Here is an 18,538-nt window from a genome sequence, read left to right as displayed (position 1 = left end):
GGATCCATCATCCATTTGGTGAGCCAAATGACCTTTACTTAACATTCAATTTCTCCTTAATCACATTTTTGTAGTTGATTAATTTACTAATCCAGCTTATGATACGCTAAGATAGAAAATTAACCAGTTGACCAACTTCACTTGGGAAAGGCTAATTTTCCCACCTTGATACGCCACGTGGCATCCTTGTAGTGGTTGACAATGGTGGGTGCTGCTGAACTGACTCCGATAAACAGAAAAAAACTCCCTTGCCTTGGAGTTCGCCAACTAAACAACAAAAACTTGCCGGTTAACCAAAACCCCTTTGAGCACAGAGTGAGAAAGACAGAGTCTTTAGAGAGAGAAAGAGAAGAGAGAGAGCATGAAGAATACAGCCCATGAAAGAAAAGAGAAAACCCAGAAGCAGAAGCCATTTTCTTCCATTTATTTTATCGGGAAACAAACACCACATTGGCCTATAGCCTGCTTCGCCGCCTCTCTATCTCCGGAGGTAAAAACTCAAAATTCAGACATTATTCTGTGTTTTGTGGTGCTTTTGCAAAAGCTTAGAACTTTACAAGTCTTATTCTCTGTTTGTTTGTTTTTGTTCATATATATATGCAGAAGATTTACTGCCATTTAGATATGCGAGGTCTGAAGATTTTAGACCGATTCACAAGCACACAAGTCCACGCTGTAAATCCCACCGAACCCTCCAATGGCAAAACCCATGGCGGCGTTTCGAGAGCTAAGTTTAATTCCCGTCTGATTAAGTCATTTGGGTCGAACTCAAAGCCCAAAACTTTGAGCTCGGGCTCTGGGGCTGAAGCTCTTCTGCTTCCCTGTGGAGTCCCAGCAACTGACCTCCTTGAGCCCTCCATAGACCCCCACCTTAAGCCCTCTGATTTCGTCGAAAACTTGGCCGACTTGTATCGCCGGTTGGAGGGATGTTCCTCTCAATCTGAAAGGTCATTGTTGTGCGTTGAGCAGTACTCTCTGTTGAGTGGTCATGGTGATCCCAAGCTGCTTCGACGGTGTCTGAGAGCTGCTCGACAGAATGCTGCTGATGTGAACGATAAGGTTGTGCTCTCGGCGTGGTTGAGGTTCGAGAGGAGGGAGGATGAGCTTGTGGGGATGGCGGCTATGGATTGTGGCGGGCAAGTTATGGAGTGTCCTAAGGTTGCTTTGGTGAATGGGGTTGATCCGGATTTGGTTTCGGGTCATTGCCAATGTGGGAAAGACGCTGCTAAAGCTGTTAGTGTGCCTGCTTTTAAGGGCAGTGAGTGTGTGGGTTTAGATGAGGAGGGAAGTGATGTTTCATTTTGTATAGGAGATGAAGAAATTAATTGTAGAAGGTGTAAAATTGCGTCGCTTTCTAGCCCTTTTGAAGCTATGTTGTATGGATCCTTTAAAGAATCGAAAAAGGGTAGGATTGATTTTTCAGAAAATGGGATATCTGTGAAGGGAATGAGAGCTGTGGAAGTGTATAGTAGGACTAGGAGGTTATACTTGTTTAGTCGTGAGATTGTTGTGGAGTTGCTTTCGTTTGCGAATAGGTTCTGTTGTGAGGAGATGAAGTCTTCTTGTGATGCTTATTTAGCTTCATCCGTCGACAACATTGATGATGCATTGGTTCTTATTGAATACGGTTTGGAGGAGATGGCATATCTTCTTGTAGCTGCCTGCTTGCAGGTGCTGCTGAGAGAGCTCCCAAGTTCTCTGCATAATTCAAAGGCGATGAAATTTCTTTGTAGCTCCAAGGTTAGGGAGAGATTGGCCATGGCAGGGTATGGTTTCTTATTGTATTATTTCTTAAGCCATGTGGCAATGGAGGAAAGTATGGTGTCAAACACAACTGTAATGTTATTGGAGAGGTTGGAAGAATGCGCAACGCAGAGGTGGCAGAAGACGCTTGTGTTGCATCAATTGGGTTGTGTTTTGCTTGAGAGAAGAAAGTATAAGGAGGCTCAGTTTCACTTTCTGGCTGCGGCTAAGGCAGGTCATGTCTATTCAGTGGCTGGTGTTGCAAGGACGAAGTACAAACAGGGGCAACAATATTCAGCGTATACGTTGATGAGCTCTATTATCAATGAGTATAAACCAGCCGGGTGGATGTACCAGGAACGCGCCCTCTACAATATCGGTAAGGAAAAGATTTTGGATTTGAGCACTGCAACTGAATTAGATCCCACTCTTTCATTTCCATATAAATATAGAGCCGTTGCAAATTTGGAGGAGAAGCAAATTAGAGCAGCCATTTTGGAGATTGACAAAGCTGTTAGGTTTAAATTGTCGCCCGACTGTATTGAATTGCGGGCTTGGTTCTTCATTGCCCTTGAAGATTATGAAAGTGCTCTCAGAGACATTCGCGTTTTATTAACTTTGGAACCCAATTACATGATGTTTCATGGAAAGGTTAGTGGGGATTACTTGGTGGGGCTTCTCAGCCTTCGGGTTAAGCAGTTGAGTGAAGCTGAGTGCTGGATGCAACTATATGATCAATGGTCGTCTGTTGATGACATTGGATCTCTGGCTATCATACATCAGATGTTGGGACATACCCCTCGAAAGAGCCTCCTGCAGTTTCGGCAATCTTTACTCCTTTTACGGTATGTTTTTCTGATCGTAGCTATCATCTTCTGTGCTATCCAGCCACAATCTTTGTGGAATATACTTCCTGTTATCTTTTAGTTATAAAATGTCATCACATATTCATGATATCTGGATTATTTTTTAGCCTAATTTGATTGAAATGTTCAATATTTGTAGAATTAGCAGTTTTTCTTATTATTTAGTATAAAACCTACCGCACATTTGAATACTTCGTATCAAAATGTAGTTGGATTAATGAAATTTATATGCTGATTTATCAATATTCAATAATAAGCGAATGTGCTGGCAATGTAGAACTTTGACTTCGCCGATGTAAGCGTCCTGACTTATGAACTTTATTAGGTTAAATTGTCAGAAGGCTGCAATGCGCAGTTTGCGGTTGGCAAGAAATAATTCTGGCTCTGAGCATGAGAGGCTGGTCTACGAAGGGTGGATTTTATATGACACCGGAAATCGTGAAGAAGCTCTTGCAAAGGCGGAAAAGTCCGTTCACATTCAGAGATCATTTGAAGCTTTTTTCCTTAAAGCGTATGTACTGGCAGATGCTAGCTTGGACTCTGAAGCATCATCTCATGTTATTCAACTGCTGGAGGAAGCTCTCAAGTGTCCTTCAGATGGTCTTCGTAAAGGACAAGTGAGAATTGTTTCGTTATGCTCGCATTCTTCATCATTGTACATTCACATTCTTGTTCAATAGAGTATTCTGATAGAATTATTACGCTTGCATTCTTTATCGTTGTACCTTCACATTCTTGTTTGACAAATTATTCTGAAAATTTCCAGGCACTAAATAACTTGGGGAGTATATATGTAGATTGTGGTAAGCTGGACAAGGCTGCGGACTGCTATGTGAGTGCTCTTGACATCAAGCATACAAGAGCTCATCAAGGGTTGGCGCGTGTTTATCATCTTAAGAATCAACGAAAAGCTGCATATGATGAGATGACCAAACTCATAGAGAAGGCACAAAGTAATGCATCAGCATACGAGAAACGCTCAGAGTACAGTGATCCCGAGATGACTAAGAATGATCTCAATATGGCATCACAATTGGACCCATTGAGGACATACCCGTACAGATACAGGGCAGCAGGTTACCATTCTGACCCCTTACCTTTCTCATTTCCCCAATTTTCTGCACTTTGTTGTCAAAGAAGTGGTTGACAATCCAATTTCTTATTGTAAAACACGCACATCTACCACTCATCTAGCACTCGCATTGCCAAAGAACATGAACTTGTCATTTTGTTTTAGGCTTGCTAAAAGTCCCCGTCTAGTAGGAAGAGTTTTTTTAATTGTGAAACTGAAAAACATTGTGCTAATGTATGGAGTCCCATGACAACAGTGCTGATGGATGAACAAAGAGAGACTGAAGCTATAGAAGAGCTTACAAGGGCCATATCTTTCAAGCCTGACTTGCAAATGCTTCATCTTCGAGCTGCATTTCACGAGTCAATTGGTGATTTGAGTTCTGCTCTCCAAGATTGTCAAGCTGCTCTCTGCATGGACCCCAACCACACAGACACTATCGATTTGTATAATCGAGCAAGGGATTGAGATGATATTTAGCATGTATATATGCTGCTCACGAGTCCAGTGTGTGGGAGAGAATATTACAGGGGCTTCATTGTTCGAAAATGTCTCCCAGAAACCATGATCTCGAAGACTGTTCAGCTGCAAACCCGCCCAGCAACAAGAAGGTATGGTTCAAGGGAAATAGACAACGAACGGAATGCTTTTGTATATATGGCATTGTCAATAGATCGCGATTAACTTGAACTGCAAGCAGGAAGCAGCCTCGTTGACCACTCTAGTTGGAGATGGTTATGCAAGAAAGAATAACATAGGAGCACAGGCTGAAGATTAGCATTCCATTTTCCAACTTTGTTTTCAAATTTTAATTTTTAAAATTCTCTATCATATTACCTTGAGAATTGTTTGATGCCAATCGATGAGAAAACGGATCTCCTATACAATCCCATTGTACATGAACAACATTGTGAGGACATCTATATATCTCAACTATTGAAACATATGTCAGATTTCTTTTATTTTGTTTCTGTTTAATTTCGCCATCAAGATCATGCAGAGAATCTGCAGACGATGGTTGCCCTCAAAAGGTTTGCCGTAATTTTCAGGCTCTCGAAGATGAAACTTGAACATGGAATATGGAGAACGTTAAACGGAGGCTTTCAGCAATCGGAAAGTCAAACTTTATTGATTTCAGACGTATATTTTCATATATTTTGTTTCTGTTAGATATCACACAAAATAATAAACAAATAGACAAGAAAATCAAATAGATTTCATGATCAGTTTCCTTCTGTTGACATAATTTCAAGTTCTGCCCACCAAAGAGGTGATAGTTTCGGTGTGGCTCCGTCAGGTCCCATGGCTGTGATTACCTTTAACCTGCCCGTGATCTCTGTCATTGTCGGTCTTTGTTTCGGGTCAGGATGGACGCAGTCTTTTATCACTCGAAACAGTTCGCTTAGCTCTTCTTCTTGGAAAGAGTTTAGGCTAGGATCCACTATTTCTCTCAAGGATTTATCTCCTTTCAGATAGTGTGACGCCCAGTCTTCAAGAGAACCGTTTTCCACGGAGTATGGAATCCTACCGGTGATCATTTCAAACAATATTACCCCGAAGCTGTAGACATTGCTTTCTGGATCTGTGGACATGGAATCGCAAAGCTTCTTGTCAACGGATCCCATCTTCGCTGTTGTCACTTCATTCAAGAAGGTAAAATCAGATATTTTGGCTGCGTAGTCTTCGGTCAGGTATACAGAGGATGATTGCAAGTTCTTCTGAACTATAGGTGGTTTCAGTTGGTGCATGTACTCTAGACAGTATGCCATGCCCATGGCTATTCGTAGTCGCATTCCCCAGTCCAAGTGCTCTGCTTCTTTTACTGCAAGACACAAATTCGACATTATCAAAACTGTGCATACCAGCAGGTATATTACCGCTTAAAACTAACTCGAACATTTCACTTTTTTTCTTGGAAATAATGTGAGAATTCTCTGTAAACTTGCAGAAATTTACTTGACATGCATGTCTGTATGAATGTGACAGAGGTAGACATGATCACGCGTGCAAGCACGGGAACACACATAAGCATTCTGTGCAAATGCTTTTTGATTGCGAATATGCTATATGAAGTACAGATTGACTTCATTAATATTTTCTTCACAACATAGAGAGAAAGTACTCACTGTGTAGATGCTCAAAAAGCGTTCCATTTGGAGCATACTCAAAAACCATTATTCTTGTGAATGGTTTATCTTCTTCGCAAAACCCGATAAGGTTTACAAAGTTCTTGTGGTTTACTTTGGACAATGTTTCTATCTGCAAAAGCAAAAAAAGACATGTTTATAGAGATTAGACAGCGATAGATGTGGCAATTAGGGACTCTCAGACTAAATATTGCATTGGCTTTCATAGAAATTGTTTCCTTTGTACCTTCTTTCTAAACTGAGCCTCCAAACTTTTGGTCCAGTTTGCAGCAGATTCCATTATGATTGATGTCACAGCTATTTCAACGCCACTCGAAAGGGTTCCCTTATAAACGTTGCCATCTGAGAGAGATCCAATTACATTACTGAAATCTTCGCAAGCTGCCTCAAGTTCTGATCGGTTCAGCTTTGGTACACCTGAACACAGTTCATCAAGCTAAGTACTTGAAACATGTATGGAATTTAAGCGAAAATTTCACAGTGCCATATTTAAAGGAATCAGAGGTGTATATATACATACATATACACTTGCACGAGTGTTTAAGTTTGTGTGTGCAGGGGCCTGAGTATTCTCACAAATCTCACCTGTGACAAATGCTTTCTGCAACTGTCCACTTAACCCGGTGGCCCAGGGCTTGACAGTAACAACTTTACTGCTTCTGGCGACAATAATGCCAACAACCGCAAGGAATATCAATAAACAACCCCCAACAACGCCTGCGCATATAATAACTACACGATGCCTTGAATTGGAATTGCTTTGAGCCACTTGACTTGGACTTAAAGAAGGGGAATGAATTGGTTCTGGACTGGACTCTGGTGGTGGAAAAATAGTTGTTGGTGGATTTCTTGGGACTGGAGAGGCGGGAGTTGGCGCTACCAAAGGTGAGGGTGAAGGAGCCGGAAAACTACTTGAGGGAGATGCAGAAGGAGAAGATGATGGTGATGGTAAAGGGGAATCTAATGACAGTGAAGATGAAAATGTTGATGGTGGCAATGAGACTGAAAATGGCTGTGAAGGTGGTAAAGAAGGCTGATGAAGTGGTGGTGAGGAAGATGAAGAAGCCGAAGTTGGTAATGAACCGCGTTCATTTTCTTTAGCCCTTCTGAATCTGGACGGTGCTTTGTCATCTGCCACCTGCTGCAGCCTACGGTGAGCTGCATCTTCAGGTTTGGCAGTGCTCCTGTTTATAACAAAAAAAAGTCATCATAGACTGAATGAAGGAAATATATGTTACAACGTACAAACTGTTTGTAATACTTCCCCATAAAAATTTGTACGGTGCCAAAACATAAAGAACTTGTCTCAGCTAACACTACCGAATCACCGAATTATTAGGAATACTGTGAGAATTAGAAATGAACTAGTTCTTAGTAAATTAGGTCTGAATTTATCTGGCCGTTTATATGTCGAATCCAAGATATAATATTAGATCAGTTTAGCTTCTTACCAGCTGATAGATCTGCTAATACAGAAAGCGGCATCTGTTAGTTGATCCTGATCTACCCGGCATTCCAAAAGCATCTTCAATTGATGGAGTTCAGAAGATATGGAACCAAGAAATCTGTTATTGTCAAGTAAACTGCAATAAAAATCACAAGATGAGTTTAGTAAAATTGTGGAAGCCATTAGAGAATAAGACCCGTTATCCCAAACAGTTCGAAAAAGATGTGCGTACAGAGTGGTAAGAGACGGATTGTTGCTGAAATCAGATGGGAAAGGTCCAGTAAAGTTATTGTATCCCAAGTCCAAAACCTCCAGCTCCATTAACTCTGCAATCTCCTTCGGAATGTTTCCGGTAAACGAATTATTGCGTAAAATGCTGCAGTAAGAAGTACCAGATTCATAGTAACGCCTTGAAGCAAAAGGTTGAAAAAAAAAATACATAAAAATAAATAAATAAACTCATTGGACTCCTTTTGTTGGACTTGGAACCAGTTATATTCTTACATAGATTTTATGTAAGCCAGCTTCCCTAAATCAGGAGCCAACGTTCCTCCAAGACAAAGATCTCTCAAATTCCTGCAAGTTTTTCAAATGTAACATTAGGCTGACATTACCATGAATTAATATAGTAGATGGAAGAGTTTCCAAACACATGTGATTGCCAGATATCAATCTTTAAAGATTTATGATTTCCCAACACATTGTTTTAGCAGATCTCAGTATCGGTGCTTTTTTTATGGATTGCCGTTTGCAGTCACTTTGAAGCTTCAAGCTAGAACACTAAAAGGTCGTACCCAGTGCAAAAGGCTCCCGCTTTACGCAGGGTCTGGCAGAATAAATTTATTCGGTGATATATGAAACCCCTCCTTCAAATCATGTTAATAATCAATGCAGAAACACTTCTTCACAATGCAGAATAAGAAAGAATTTTATTACTCTTCACACTTAACAAACTCACAAAAACCATTTCCTACTTTGGCATGGTAGAACTTCAAATGATTTGAGCCGTGTTTCAGTACCACACAATATTACTCGAAAACAAGATGCCGAAGCAAGGGATGATAAGTTAAACAAAATAGAGATTTATCAGCAAATGCCACTCACAAGATGACAACTTTTCCATCCGAGCACTCCACCCCGAACCAGGAACAATGATCATCTTCTCCACCGTTGTTGTTCCATTTCGATAAAGCCCCAAAAGGGTCTGTCACCACCCTGTCCCTGAACCTCAACAACGCCAAACCTGCATCCAAACGCCACCCATTTATCAGAAACCAAAACCCATTAAGCAGCTGACCAAAAAAGCAATAACCAACCATTAAGCAGTTGACCAAAAAAGCCAAAACCCAATGAGCAGCTTATGAAAAAAGGCAAAACCCATTAAGCAGCTGATTGGAAACTGTACGGACATACATAAGAACAAACAAGTACTACTAGTTCACAGACCTTCAATGTTAAGGGACCAGCACGGGCTCAGATTCTGATGAAACAGTAAAAGAAACACCACCGCTAACACCGCAATCCGGCGGTGCTGCGAAACGCCAGAAACTCTCCACCTTTGATCCATTAATTCCCACGTCAACAGAATAAAAAATTCCCAAGCTGCAACATTTACACGGAGAGAGAAGAAATATTATTGTGGGAGTCACTAGAACTGCAAGAGTAGTTGGACAGAGGTGGAAGAAAGCGCGTGCAATCAGAGACTTGTTAAAAATTACTTACAACTTGAAAAAGTTCCAATTTTTTAAATGCTTGACCGAAAACTTACCAAAATGGGGACCGAAATATCGGGCAAAGACGACGGAATGTTGAATGTTTCGGTTCCGCGGCAATCCAGCGACGTTGCCTTGTTTGTCTTGTAGCTAGCAGCCAGCGACAGGGCTCGAACTCGAAGACATTTATTTGTAGAGCCGTCCTATCGTGGCCACGTGCCGCTCACGTGATTATTTTGGGTGAGTTTTCCTTTTCTTCCTTCCTACTTTTGTGGGGTTGCCACTTGCCACAATTTTTTATCAGTTTGTAGCATTTTTCCTAGAAATATCATTGACCTCTGGTTTTGATATTTTCTTATTGGATGATGACAGTACTAATCAAGATTTGGAAATTTGATCAGTTTAATTACTAGTTAATCAGATTAATAGGCGAACCGAAGACCTACAAATGTAGAGAAAAACCTATGAAGACTTTGAAAGAGACTAAGAAATGACATGGAGTACTTTGAGCTAACAGAAAACTTAGCGCAAAACCAAGCGTAATGGTGTTCTAAGCTTCATACAGCCGAACTCACTAATGAGAAAAAATTTGGTTGTTGTTGTTGTTATTGTTGTTGTTGTTGTTGTTAATTACTAGTTAATCAGATTAACAGGTGCATGAGTCACGTGTTTTTATTGCATGTGATTTGAATTGATCTGAGCTACATTATGATTTTGAAGAATAAAAGCAAATGTTTGTCAAAGAATGGAGATAATATGATGAAGATTAAGATGAGGTAGATTTGACTTTCATTAGTGATCATCATTCTCTTTTTCATTCTGCATTGTTATAAAATAATCTAAATCATTCATCTTCGAAATCCTCGAACAATTGGTAGAAAGTCAAACTGAAAATTGTTTAGTCATTTGATGAGTAGTGTGTTAACTCAATGTTCAATCAAATTCTTCGTTTTCTTGTGTAATAACAGTTAGATGACTCAACGAATTCCGATTGTGGTATTCTTTTAGTAGAATACGTTTTGAGAGGGGAAGAGATAGAAGGTTTGGGTTATTAAACCAAATTACATAAGAACCCACCTGCATTTACTTGAATATACTCATGTCCATTTTTGCTTGTTTTTGTTGCATTTTTTCTTAATTCTATTGGGAATATAGGGATCATTCTGCGTAATTTCCCTTCTTTTGGTCTCTTCTTCTCTTCATAGTTCGAGCCATATTTCTTTTTATGTTAAAGTTCAAGCTTACTTTCATTGAACTATGTACACAGGACTCATACGTACCCCAGATACATACTGCCTCAATTATAACTTAAAAATGATCATATGCCATCATGCAGTTGGTCACAATTCATAAGGCAAACATTACTTGCTCTTCTGCATTTTATTATAATTTGGGTGCGGGGTGAATTTGGAGAAAATTTTACATGTATTACAAATATTTGACACCGTAATGTTTTCTTTTATGTCTTATAATAGATGAACGACATAATTGATATTACATTAATGAAAAATAAATACACATATTATAATATGAGCACGCTAAAAAATCTCTTGTGAATTTGTAACTAGAGTTAGTCATTCCATCACAACGAAAATCTCTTTTATAGCTTTTTTCTTTTTATTTTTGGAGAAGTCTTGAATCTGTAACTTGAACCAGTCATCCCGTCACACGAATTCCATGAACCAGTTTAGTTGACCAAAAAAAATTCCATGAACCAGTTTCAGTTCCGGCCTCCATAAGATAACCATTTAACAATTAATTAGTGGTTCATCATGGTTGTATTATTTTGTCTCCACAAACAATGATGCAGACCAGTTTGTCAAGTTTTGGGGAAGTGGACCCCCAATGATCATATTAATTAATAATAAACAATATTTTTTCTCCAAAAATAATAATATCTTGATTCCTGCTTGGATGTGCTTCATGTGGACCTACATTAAATTAATTTTTTTTAGATTAACATGAAAAAAAAAACATTAGAGGGCGAGTCTTTGCGCAACGAAAATGTTGCTTCTTTGTGATCGAAAAGTTTTGAGTCGTGAAAACAACTTTTTTACAAAGAAAGGGGTAAGGCTGCGTTCTATACACGTTTCTCCTCGACCCTTGCTAAGCGAGAAGCCTTATTGGCTTTGAGTCGTCCTTTATGAAAGAAAAAGGACATTAGTTGCAAATATCAGATAATGCATGCCCTAAATTGTGAAAAGAGTTAAACTATACAGCTCGAGCAGATATAATGGTGTTTGGTCAGTAATTAACATATTTTTTACAGGTAGGGGAAAGAAGATAGTGAAATATAATCTTTCTATAAATTGAGTTGCTGATCTGAAGTGGTTTCCAAGTCTTCAGGTTTCGGTGGGTTAGAGAGTCTTATTTGCCCAGCAACATCTTCTGCAAGTTACAATGACCTTAATGGGGTCCATTAGGTCATACCCTCTTTGAGTGTGTATCTCTGTTCTGTTGGAAAAGAAGTCAACGAGGTTTGAGGTCTGCGCACTCTCGAGTTTCGAATACTCTGGAGAGCGACTGACCGTATCATTCTTTAATTTTAAAATACAAAAATTAATTTGACATACTTAATGCATGTTTAATAAGAGAGCTGAAACTTTCAGCTTGGGTTTATATATATACACTTATATAGAGCATACAAGCCATTTGGACACAGTCCACAACACTTAAAAAAAATGCAGCAAGGTCTGGCCTCTTATTTGATCAACTTAGATAATTAGGGTTTCCTTGGGGTTTTGTTTTCGCATAAAAGAAACACAGAAAATAAGAGGAAACGCTATCTTTTTATTTTTGTGTGTATGGATTGTGTTAAGGGTTTTGTAAGCTAATAAAGTGTTGTTATACTCATAGAGGCTTTATATGCTGTAAAACAACTAAAATTCTATTTTAAAGAGCTAAACTGAAAAAATTCATTTTCGAGATACTGTAAAGTGTCTCTGTTATAACAAAATGAATAATCACTTTAGATTCAAAGAGCAACCGTTCACTTGCTAAATATTAAAAAGATAATAAAACTCTACGGTGGACCCTTAAGCAAGGAGAAAGGAAGAGAGAAGATTGCTTAGAAAATGAGGAGGTTGAGTTTTCAAAATTTGTTCAATAGAGTGTTGTTGGAAGTAAAAAATTAAACTAAGTAACTAAATTAATAATATTTTGACATTGGTCACTTGCTAGTTTAACGAAAATTTAGAACTTCTCTTGAAAATGCTTTTAGGGTTTTGGACCCCATAGCCGGACCACATTAACTTGCTGCTGAATTTTTCTAGGGTTTGTGCATGAATGAGTACTTAGTTGAATGAGACCCATTACCGTACGTGGGGCCTTCTGGTCTCCTTCAAAAATAGACAACACAACCTCCTGGTATAGAAAATGTCGGACTATCTGTATTTCCAGTGACGCTGGATCAATATGTAGGAGTTTTGATTCTCTTAAATGAGCTTTTGAGAAGCCAGTTGGTTTTGGTTTGTGATGTAGGAACCATTGATACGGCTTATAACAAGAGGGGTGGAGACTGAGTGTCATTAAACGAAATGATCATTGGGTCTTGATTTGTGACACTATCATCTAAGACGATGAATTATATATAGTACATCTAAAATGGGAATTCGCACATCATCCGGTGTGTACAGCTCCATTGAAATCAATGGCAGCCCATCCTTCTCAAAAGTAAGACCTATGCCTCCATGATTGAAGTGGTATAAGGTACTCTATCACATGCATGTTATCTGAGGTGGACCTAAATTTATGCTTGTTTCACAAAGTTTTACTACGTTCCAAACGGGAACCATATCACATGTGCATTGGTCAACCTGCCCAAACTAATAGTCATAAGTACAAGCTGTATTTGTAAATTGATAAGGTTCGTCTTGCATAATCTTTATTTGTTTCAGTTGGCTCGAACCGAAGAAAAACGAATCAAATGGATCCATATAAAAAAAATTAGATAAGTTATCTATAAGGAAAACTAATGAAAATGGCTTAAAAACTTTGAGTTTTAATGATAAGGACAAAATAAAGGGTAAAGTGAATAGTACCAGGTTTGACTTTTTAATGTAAAAATATGATTTTTTATTAAAGTGAACAGTACCGTGGGCTTTTCGTTAAAACTCCCTTATCTATATCCACACATATATGAATGATTCTATGTAAGAAAATAGATTCCCTTTTTCGTAGTTGCAACAACTAATTATTGCAAGCAATTCAATTCACCATACCCATCTCGATTATTGATAGAGTGAATAGATCTGCCATTTCTTGAAATCTCCCTTCAAAACAAACCAAGCTTGAGCTTTGATACGTACGATTAAAAAGGACATAAAGGATGAATTGGACTCAAAGAAACCACATCGCTCATCTTTTAATTACCTAAGTTTCTCCAAAAACTTAAGTATACACTATCAAAATGGAGCTTTATTTGTACAATTTGTAAACATTTTCTATATTCATTTAGGTGAGAAACAAAGATTGGTATATTCCTAAAACGATATGTACTAAGTCTCTATTAATCACTTTATTAAACTAGTGACATTTGACCTAACAATTTTTAATGAGAGGTGAGCATCAAATGTGCATCTCCTCCGACATACATCGCTTGGAATGAGGATTAATTATTTCTGGATTCTCTTTGTGAGGATTCTAATAATCCTTACATCTTAGTCGTTCATCGTACATCGTGCGGTCAGTTTTCGTTAAGTACTATTTGTGTTTAATTTTAAATAAAAAATTCAAAATATTTTTTGACCACACAATATACGATAAACGGTTAAAATGTGAAGATTCCTAGAATTCACACCATTTGAAACCAGATGGGATGCAAGTCCATATCACTTGTACTTATGCCAACCTCAAGGTTATACAAGAAAAATGGGCCTTGGGCTTCGTATTTTTAGGCTTCACTTTTCTTTTTCCCTTTTTTTAATATAATAGGTACACATTGAAAACATGCCAATTCTTCTCTCATGCATCTCGGTAGCACATGAGGCGACAACATATTTTTGATTCTGGATCAACCGATATGCCAAAGCAGAACCAGTAACCCCAAAGAATGCATCTGTAGAGAGTTCGAACAAAGGGTGAGAGGCTCCAAACCTTTGTGCTTTCTCGAATATGTTACATTTTTGCTCATTGGTTAAACATGCACTGGGATTGGTTCTTTTTGTGTTATTTTTTTTTTGGTAAACCACTGGTTTTGGTTCTTTAGAATGAAACTCTCATGTGTCTTTGTACATAGACTATGAGAATGAAAGGGTTTTCTTCCCTTTGTCCGAAGACGTAGGGAACCACAAAATACCAATAATTTTGCTCACGAGCTCTAATTCACGAACCAGATGTCGTCAGATTAAAAAATTGTCTAACATGATTTTGAAACTGTGAATACAAGATCTCTTTTCAATCTCCACGTCTAAAATTTCAATTCCTCTTCACGTGCAAGACGAGATATATACATGCAATTTTTGTTGGCAGGAAAATACTTCGATAGTCCAATGGATAAATTTTAAAAGAATATAAATAAAATGTTCATTTTGGCTGGGAATTTGGATCTCTCCAAACTTTACTGTCTAGAGTTTAAGAATCAGAAAATTCAAATTGTTCAACAGAAGAAAAAAAAAATATTTCGAACATTTGGTTTACGTGAGATGAATTAATGAAATGAATAAATAGAGACCGTCGAACTCAAGATTTCTCAAAAATAAAAACAAAAAAACTAAAATATAAAATTCAGGAAGAAGAAAAAATGTACTTAAATTGAGCTCAAATATAATAATCAAAGTTAGCTTCTTAATCCATAATTCCACGCCCCCACATGCGCCGGGCCTACGCATTCTTATATGCCCAACAACATTTTTAATAACAAAACTACAAAAACTAAAAATTAAAAAAAAACAAAATTAAAAAAAAAATCCCTCCAAGTGGATTTTTGCCCTTCTTTTTTTACATTTTCTCTAATTTTTGTTATTTCTAACTTAGAGGGAAAATTACTAAATTAGAGCGGCGCACACGAACAAGAAGAGCACCTGATGAGACCGTTCTCATTGCACGCCGTACAACTCTTGAAGCCGTTCTTCTCAGAGTACAACTTGTGGCTGCCGCTACACTCGTCGCACAGAATAAATCTGTACCCCCCGCACGTGTCGCATACGCCCGGCTCTTGTGCGGGCAATCCTTCCACGAGCTTCTTGAGCTCGCCCGCCTCGTGCAAATTTCTCACCTCGTCGGCGCCACCTACGTACCTGCCGCCAATGAAAACCCTCGGCAAGGTCAACTTAGTTTGTTGACCCAGAATCTGCTGCAGCTCGGTTAAGAACCGGTGGTCCATCGCCAGATCTCGTTCGTCCAATGATACGCGAAACCCTCGGAGAATCGATCGGACGGTCTTGCAGTCCTCGAACGTCGACCGAACGACACGTAGGCTTGTGAAGTAAACGACAATGCGTTTCTCCGCGCCCGGGATGGAGCTGATCGACGGCTCAGATTGTTTTGTGGAGATTTCATCGTCGGGTTGGGGTTTGAGGTGTGAGGATGTGAAGGGCTGGGCGGCTGACCAGGCGCGGAGGAGCGAGTTGGCGACTCGGACGCGATGGAAAATAGCGGAGGCTTTTTTGGTGGCGGCGCCGGTTGTCGGTTGCTGGGAGTGGTCGTCGGTTTCGTCGGCGCAGAGGGTTTGTATGTCTTTGAAGGAGGAGAAGGAGAAGGGGGAGGATGGGGATGACGTGCCGTGAATCTGAACAGTTGATTTGCTCCACGGCCACCACATTTGAGGGTTGGGATCAGAAGTTGGATTTTAGCAAAACCCAGATGAAGAATTGAACAAAGATTGAAACTTTATGAATTGGGTTGAAAAAACAGGAGGAAATATGAATTGGGTTTGCTCTGTTTTTTGAATTTATGGGATTTGTGGGGTGATTCTCTGGTTTCTGGGTCTTGTTTTGCTTAAAGCAAAGGCCTTGGTGATTGAAATTTGAAAGGGAGTTCTGCAAAGTTGTGGGGAACTTTCTAGAGAGAGAGAGAGAGAGAGAGAGAGAGAGAGAGGAGGGAGGAGAGGGGAGGGGAGGGATTGGATTGATAGGTAAAATGTTGGGGGGGTTAGGCAGTCGGTTAAGGTAGTTGAGAGAGGTGGTGTGTTTTGTTTATGCCTTAATGGGGGTTTTAGAGAGAAGGGGAGGGATGAGAGGTGGTAATTAGTGAGATGGGTAATTGGGATTTAGAGCCTAATTATAGATGAGAGGTCCTGTGTTTTGGAGATAAGTAACTTTTTCCTAATTTTCCATATACTTTTTATGTGGACCTAGTCAAGATTTTTCCTTTTATGTTTTGTATACGTCACAGTTGACGTATATTTGGGGGAACTTTATTTATCTTGGGTTGGATTTAGACTGAGATTTAGAGGCAGAAAACTGCTTGACTACACAAGAGTTGGTAATGACTGATGACTGATGCTAATGACATTTTTAAGCTTGAGTTCAGTTTACTCTTTACATTCACCAACAACTTTTAACCAGCATTGATGTAGTACAAGATAGAGGTCGATTGAAGTGGAAAAAAGTCTAAGAAATGAAAGCGGTTCGAATTGGAAAGAAAGTGGTTCGAATTGTAAGGAAAGTAGCTCAAGTGAGTCAAAAATCTTGAAAACAAGATAAATAAAAGACCGACCTCAAGCCAACAAAGTTTCCAACTTAATAGCTAGCATATCTGCTTATGTGCCTTAAATTAAAGCTTTTTATTAAAAATCATGTGCTTATTTATCCAAGTGATCTGCACAAGATCTTGCTATGCAACAGTTTATTTATATTATTATAGAGCATATATTTAAGAAGGGTGGTGGTGGATCTTAAATTATTCACACAACGCAGGAGTATGGGGGCGTGCTCATTTTCTTGCCAGCCCATTAATACTAAGCAAGCACATTGACATTTCTGCTTGCCAAAATCTTCACCTTCACCAGTTCACACGAGCACAACTTAAACCGATTACGTTGTAAGCGGTACATTGTCTTGGTGAATATAACATTTATTTTTCAATATGTTGTGACCCGAGTTTAAAACTTCCCTCTTACCAATAGCTTGGATGTGTAGATTATGATTGCTACCCTCTTACAATTAGGTTTTTGTTTTCGTCTTTGTTACATATGCACATACAAATATAATTTTTATGAGAATACGCCGTTTTATATTTTGAAGGCTTGTTGAATCGAGAAAAGCTCATTGTTAGTCAACTTTTTCACTTTGATCTAATTTATTGACATGGTTGATTATTTAGGATACCAAACCTTGAGACTTCAAATCTAAAATCCAAGCAACTAACCAACCCGAGACTTAAAACTAAAGTCTAAGCTCTACGTGGTGATCAGAAACTTGATCATAAGTGAGATTCTCTCAGCGCATCCATCCTTCAAGAAACACGGCATCGAAAATCTTCGTATATATAAACGATTTTTGAAACGAAAATCAAACGAACGACATCAAATATAAGGTTAAATGTATTTTCACACACTTATCTTGAAGTCAAAAGAGAATAACAATAAGAGAGGAGAGAGTGAACGAGTAGCAATGATATATCCAACATATAGGATGAGGGACCATGCATAATTAACCGCGTAGTGTAGTGGAGACAATACATGTTTGGTAGTTCTGGAAGTGTGAATAAATCTGTTGTTTCCAAAAGCAAAAGTTAGTAAAGTAGAAAACCCACCCAGTGGGTGGATTCTGAAAAGTTCACATGGATTGCGGGGAAAAGAAGAAGTAGAGTAACAAAGTTATGGACTTTGTGGCCACATGCTTGATCGATTGAACGTAGAAGTTAAAGACAGCCTAGGGATCCTCTTTCATGCATGTGAACCAAAACTCGAGTTTTTAGGGTTCCAAAATGAGGTATGGATTTTTTCATTTCTTCTGCGAGTCTCAGAGCTGGCAAATCCTTGCATTGTTTTGGTTCTACAGCAACAAATGACCAGATCTAGTTGACCTACACCTGTCAAAACACTGTCACGTATAGCCTTGGTTATATTATTGGAGGACTCACATGACACGGATACACCGTCACGTAGCGTTTCCATCTCAATAATACAAAAACATTTGGCGTGTTAGCTTTTTTCACATGTTTTCTCATCAAGCTCATGTAGCACCCACTACCGCTAGGGGATCCCATTTGAATCCAACTTCTTATCCGCAAACTCTTTACTGAACCGAATCATGCCGATTAGAAAGCCTTCCAACTCCGCAGCAGCCCAAAACCCAACAGTAAGGATTTTGCTTTTATTAGGCTCCCATTGGTCTTTGTGAGCGTAAAAAATGTACGCAGCATTTTCCGTTCTGGTATGATACAGAACAACTAGCTTGTGGCTCCGGAACGACTAGAGTAGCGCGAGCAAGGAGGGAGATCATTACAGGATTGGAGAAGAAGATGATCAAAAACCTTAAAAAAACATGGATTTTCTCCGTCATATGGAAGATTGTTTTCTCCCCCAAGTATGATCGCGTGATCAATCAAACTCGGGACGGAATCCTTATGCCATGGACCGTCACTCATCTGTGTCATGGGGGAAATCA

At 39.0% G+C, this 18,538-nt stretch overlaps 3 protein-coding genes across 5 annotated transcripts; 1 reads left to right on the top strand and 2 right to left on the bottom strand.

The window, feature by feature from the left end:
• The first annotated feature begins 257 nt into the window (after window positions 1-257).
• LOC103418538 (ethylene-overproduction protein 1-like) lies at window positions 258-4,625 on the top strand. Of its 2 annotated transcripts, none has more exons than XM_070818177.1 (5): window positions 258-490; window positions 607-2,588; window positions 2,935-3,226; window positions 3,376-3,685; window positions 3,938-4,625. In XM_070818177.1, exons 1-5 carry the CDS (start codon window positions 362-364, stop codon window positions 4,147-4,149), a joined length of 2,925 nt encoding a protein of 974 aa, XP_070674278.1. In that variant the 5' UTR covers window positions 258-361; the 3' UTR covers window positions 4,150-4,625. The 2 variants fall into 2 exon arrangements, with proteins under 2 accessions (XP_070674278.1, XP_028955437.2); XM_029099604.2 differs by having other exon boundaries at window positions 604-2,588.
• A 157-nt stretch (window positions 4,626-4,782) lies between these two features.
• On the bottom strand, window positions 4,783-9,156 carry LOC103418547 (probable inactive receptor-like protein kinase At3g56050). 2 transcript variants are annotated; one of them, XM_029099606.2, is made up of 10 exons: window positions 9,044-9,156; window positions 8,722-8,877; window positions 8,380-8,518; window positions 7,780-7,851; window positions 7,508-7,651; window positions 7,280-7,411; window positions 6,414-7,012; window positions 6,055-6,245; window positions 5,808-5,940; window positions 4,783-5,503 (listed from the first exon to the last, which is right to left on the bottom strand). In XM_029099606.2, exons 2-10 carry the CDS (start codon window positions 8,840-8,842, stop codon window positions 4,905-4,907), a joined length of 2,130 nt encoding a protein of 709 aa, XP_028955439.2. In that variant the 5' UTR covers window positions 8,843-8,877; window positions 9,044-9,156; the 3' UTR covers window positions 4,783-4,904. The 2 variants fall into 2 exon arrangements, with proteins under 2 accessions (XP_028955439.2, XP_028955440.2); XM_029099607.2 differs by having other exon boundaries at window positions 8,722-8,929; window positions 9,044-9,152.
• A 5,574-nt stretch (window positions 9,157-14,730) lies between these two features.
• LOC103418557 (uncharacterized protein At5g39865) lies at window positions 14,731-16,048 on the bottom strand. The gene has a single exon (XM_008356673.4). It carries the CDS (start codon window positions 15,745-15,747, stop codon window positions 14,977-14,979), a length of 771 nt encoding a protein of 256 aa, XP_008354895.3. The 5' UTR covers window positions 15,748-16,048; the 3' UTR covers window positions 14,731-14,976.
• Between the last annotated feature and the right edge of the window lie 2,490 nt (window positions 16,049-18,538).

This window comes from Malus domestica, chromosome 03 (assembly GCF_042453785.1).
Source record: "Malus domestica chromosome 03, GDT2T_hap1".
Lineage (NCBI taxonomy): Eukaryota > Viridiplantae > Streptophyta > Magnoliopsida > Rosales > Rosaceae > Malus > Malus domestica.
Note: the sequence above shows the minus strand (reverse complement) of the source record. Positions and strands in the feature narration are given on the sequence as shown.

What these genes read in the sequence shown, in the direction of transcription:
- LOC103418538 (XM_029099604.2), top strand. Translation starts at nt 362, where the DNA reads ATGAAGAATACAGCCCATGAAAGAAAAGAGAAAACCCAGAAGCAGAAG. An exon ending in CAATCTTTACTCCTTTTACG is followed by an intron (nt 2,589 to 2,934) that starts GTATGTTTTTCT and finishes GAACTTTATTAG; the next exon opens with GTTAAATTGTCAGAAGGCTG. An exon ending in ATGGTCTTCGTAAAGGACAA is followed by an intron (nt 3,227 to 3,375) that starts GTGAGAATTGTT and finishes GAAAATTTCCAG; the next exon opens with GCACTAAATAACTTGGGGAG.
- LOC103418547 (XM_029099606.2), bottom strand. Translation starts at nt 8,842, where the DNA reads ATGGATCAAAGGTGGAGAGTTTCTGGCGTTTCGCAGCACCGCCGGATT. An exon ending in GATGGAAAAGTTGTCATCTT is followed by an intron (nt 7,852 to 8,379) that starts GTGAGTGGCATT and finishes AAAAACTTGCAG; the next exon opens with GAATTTGAGAGATCTTTGTC. An exon ending in CTGGCTTACATAAAATCTAT is followed by an intron (nt 7,652 to 7,779) that starts GTAAGAATATAA and finishes TTCTTACTGCAG; the next exon opens with CATTTTACGCAATAATTCGT.
- LOC103418557 (XM_008356673.4), bottom strand. Translation starts at nt 15,747, where the DNA reads ATGTGGTGGCCGTGGAGCAAATCAACTGTTCAGATTCACGGCACGTCA.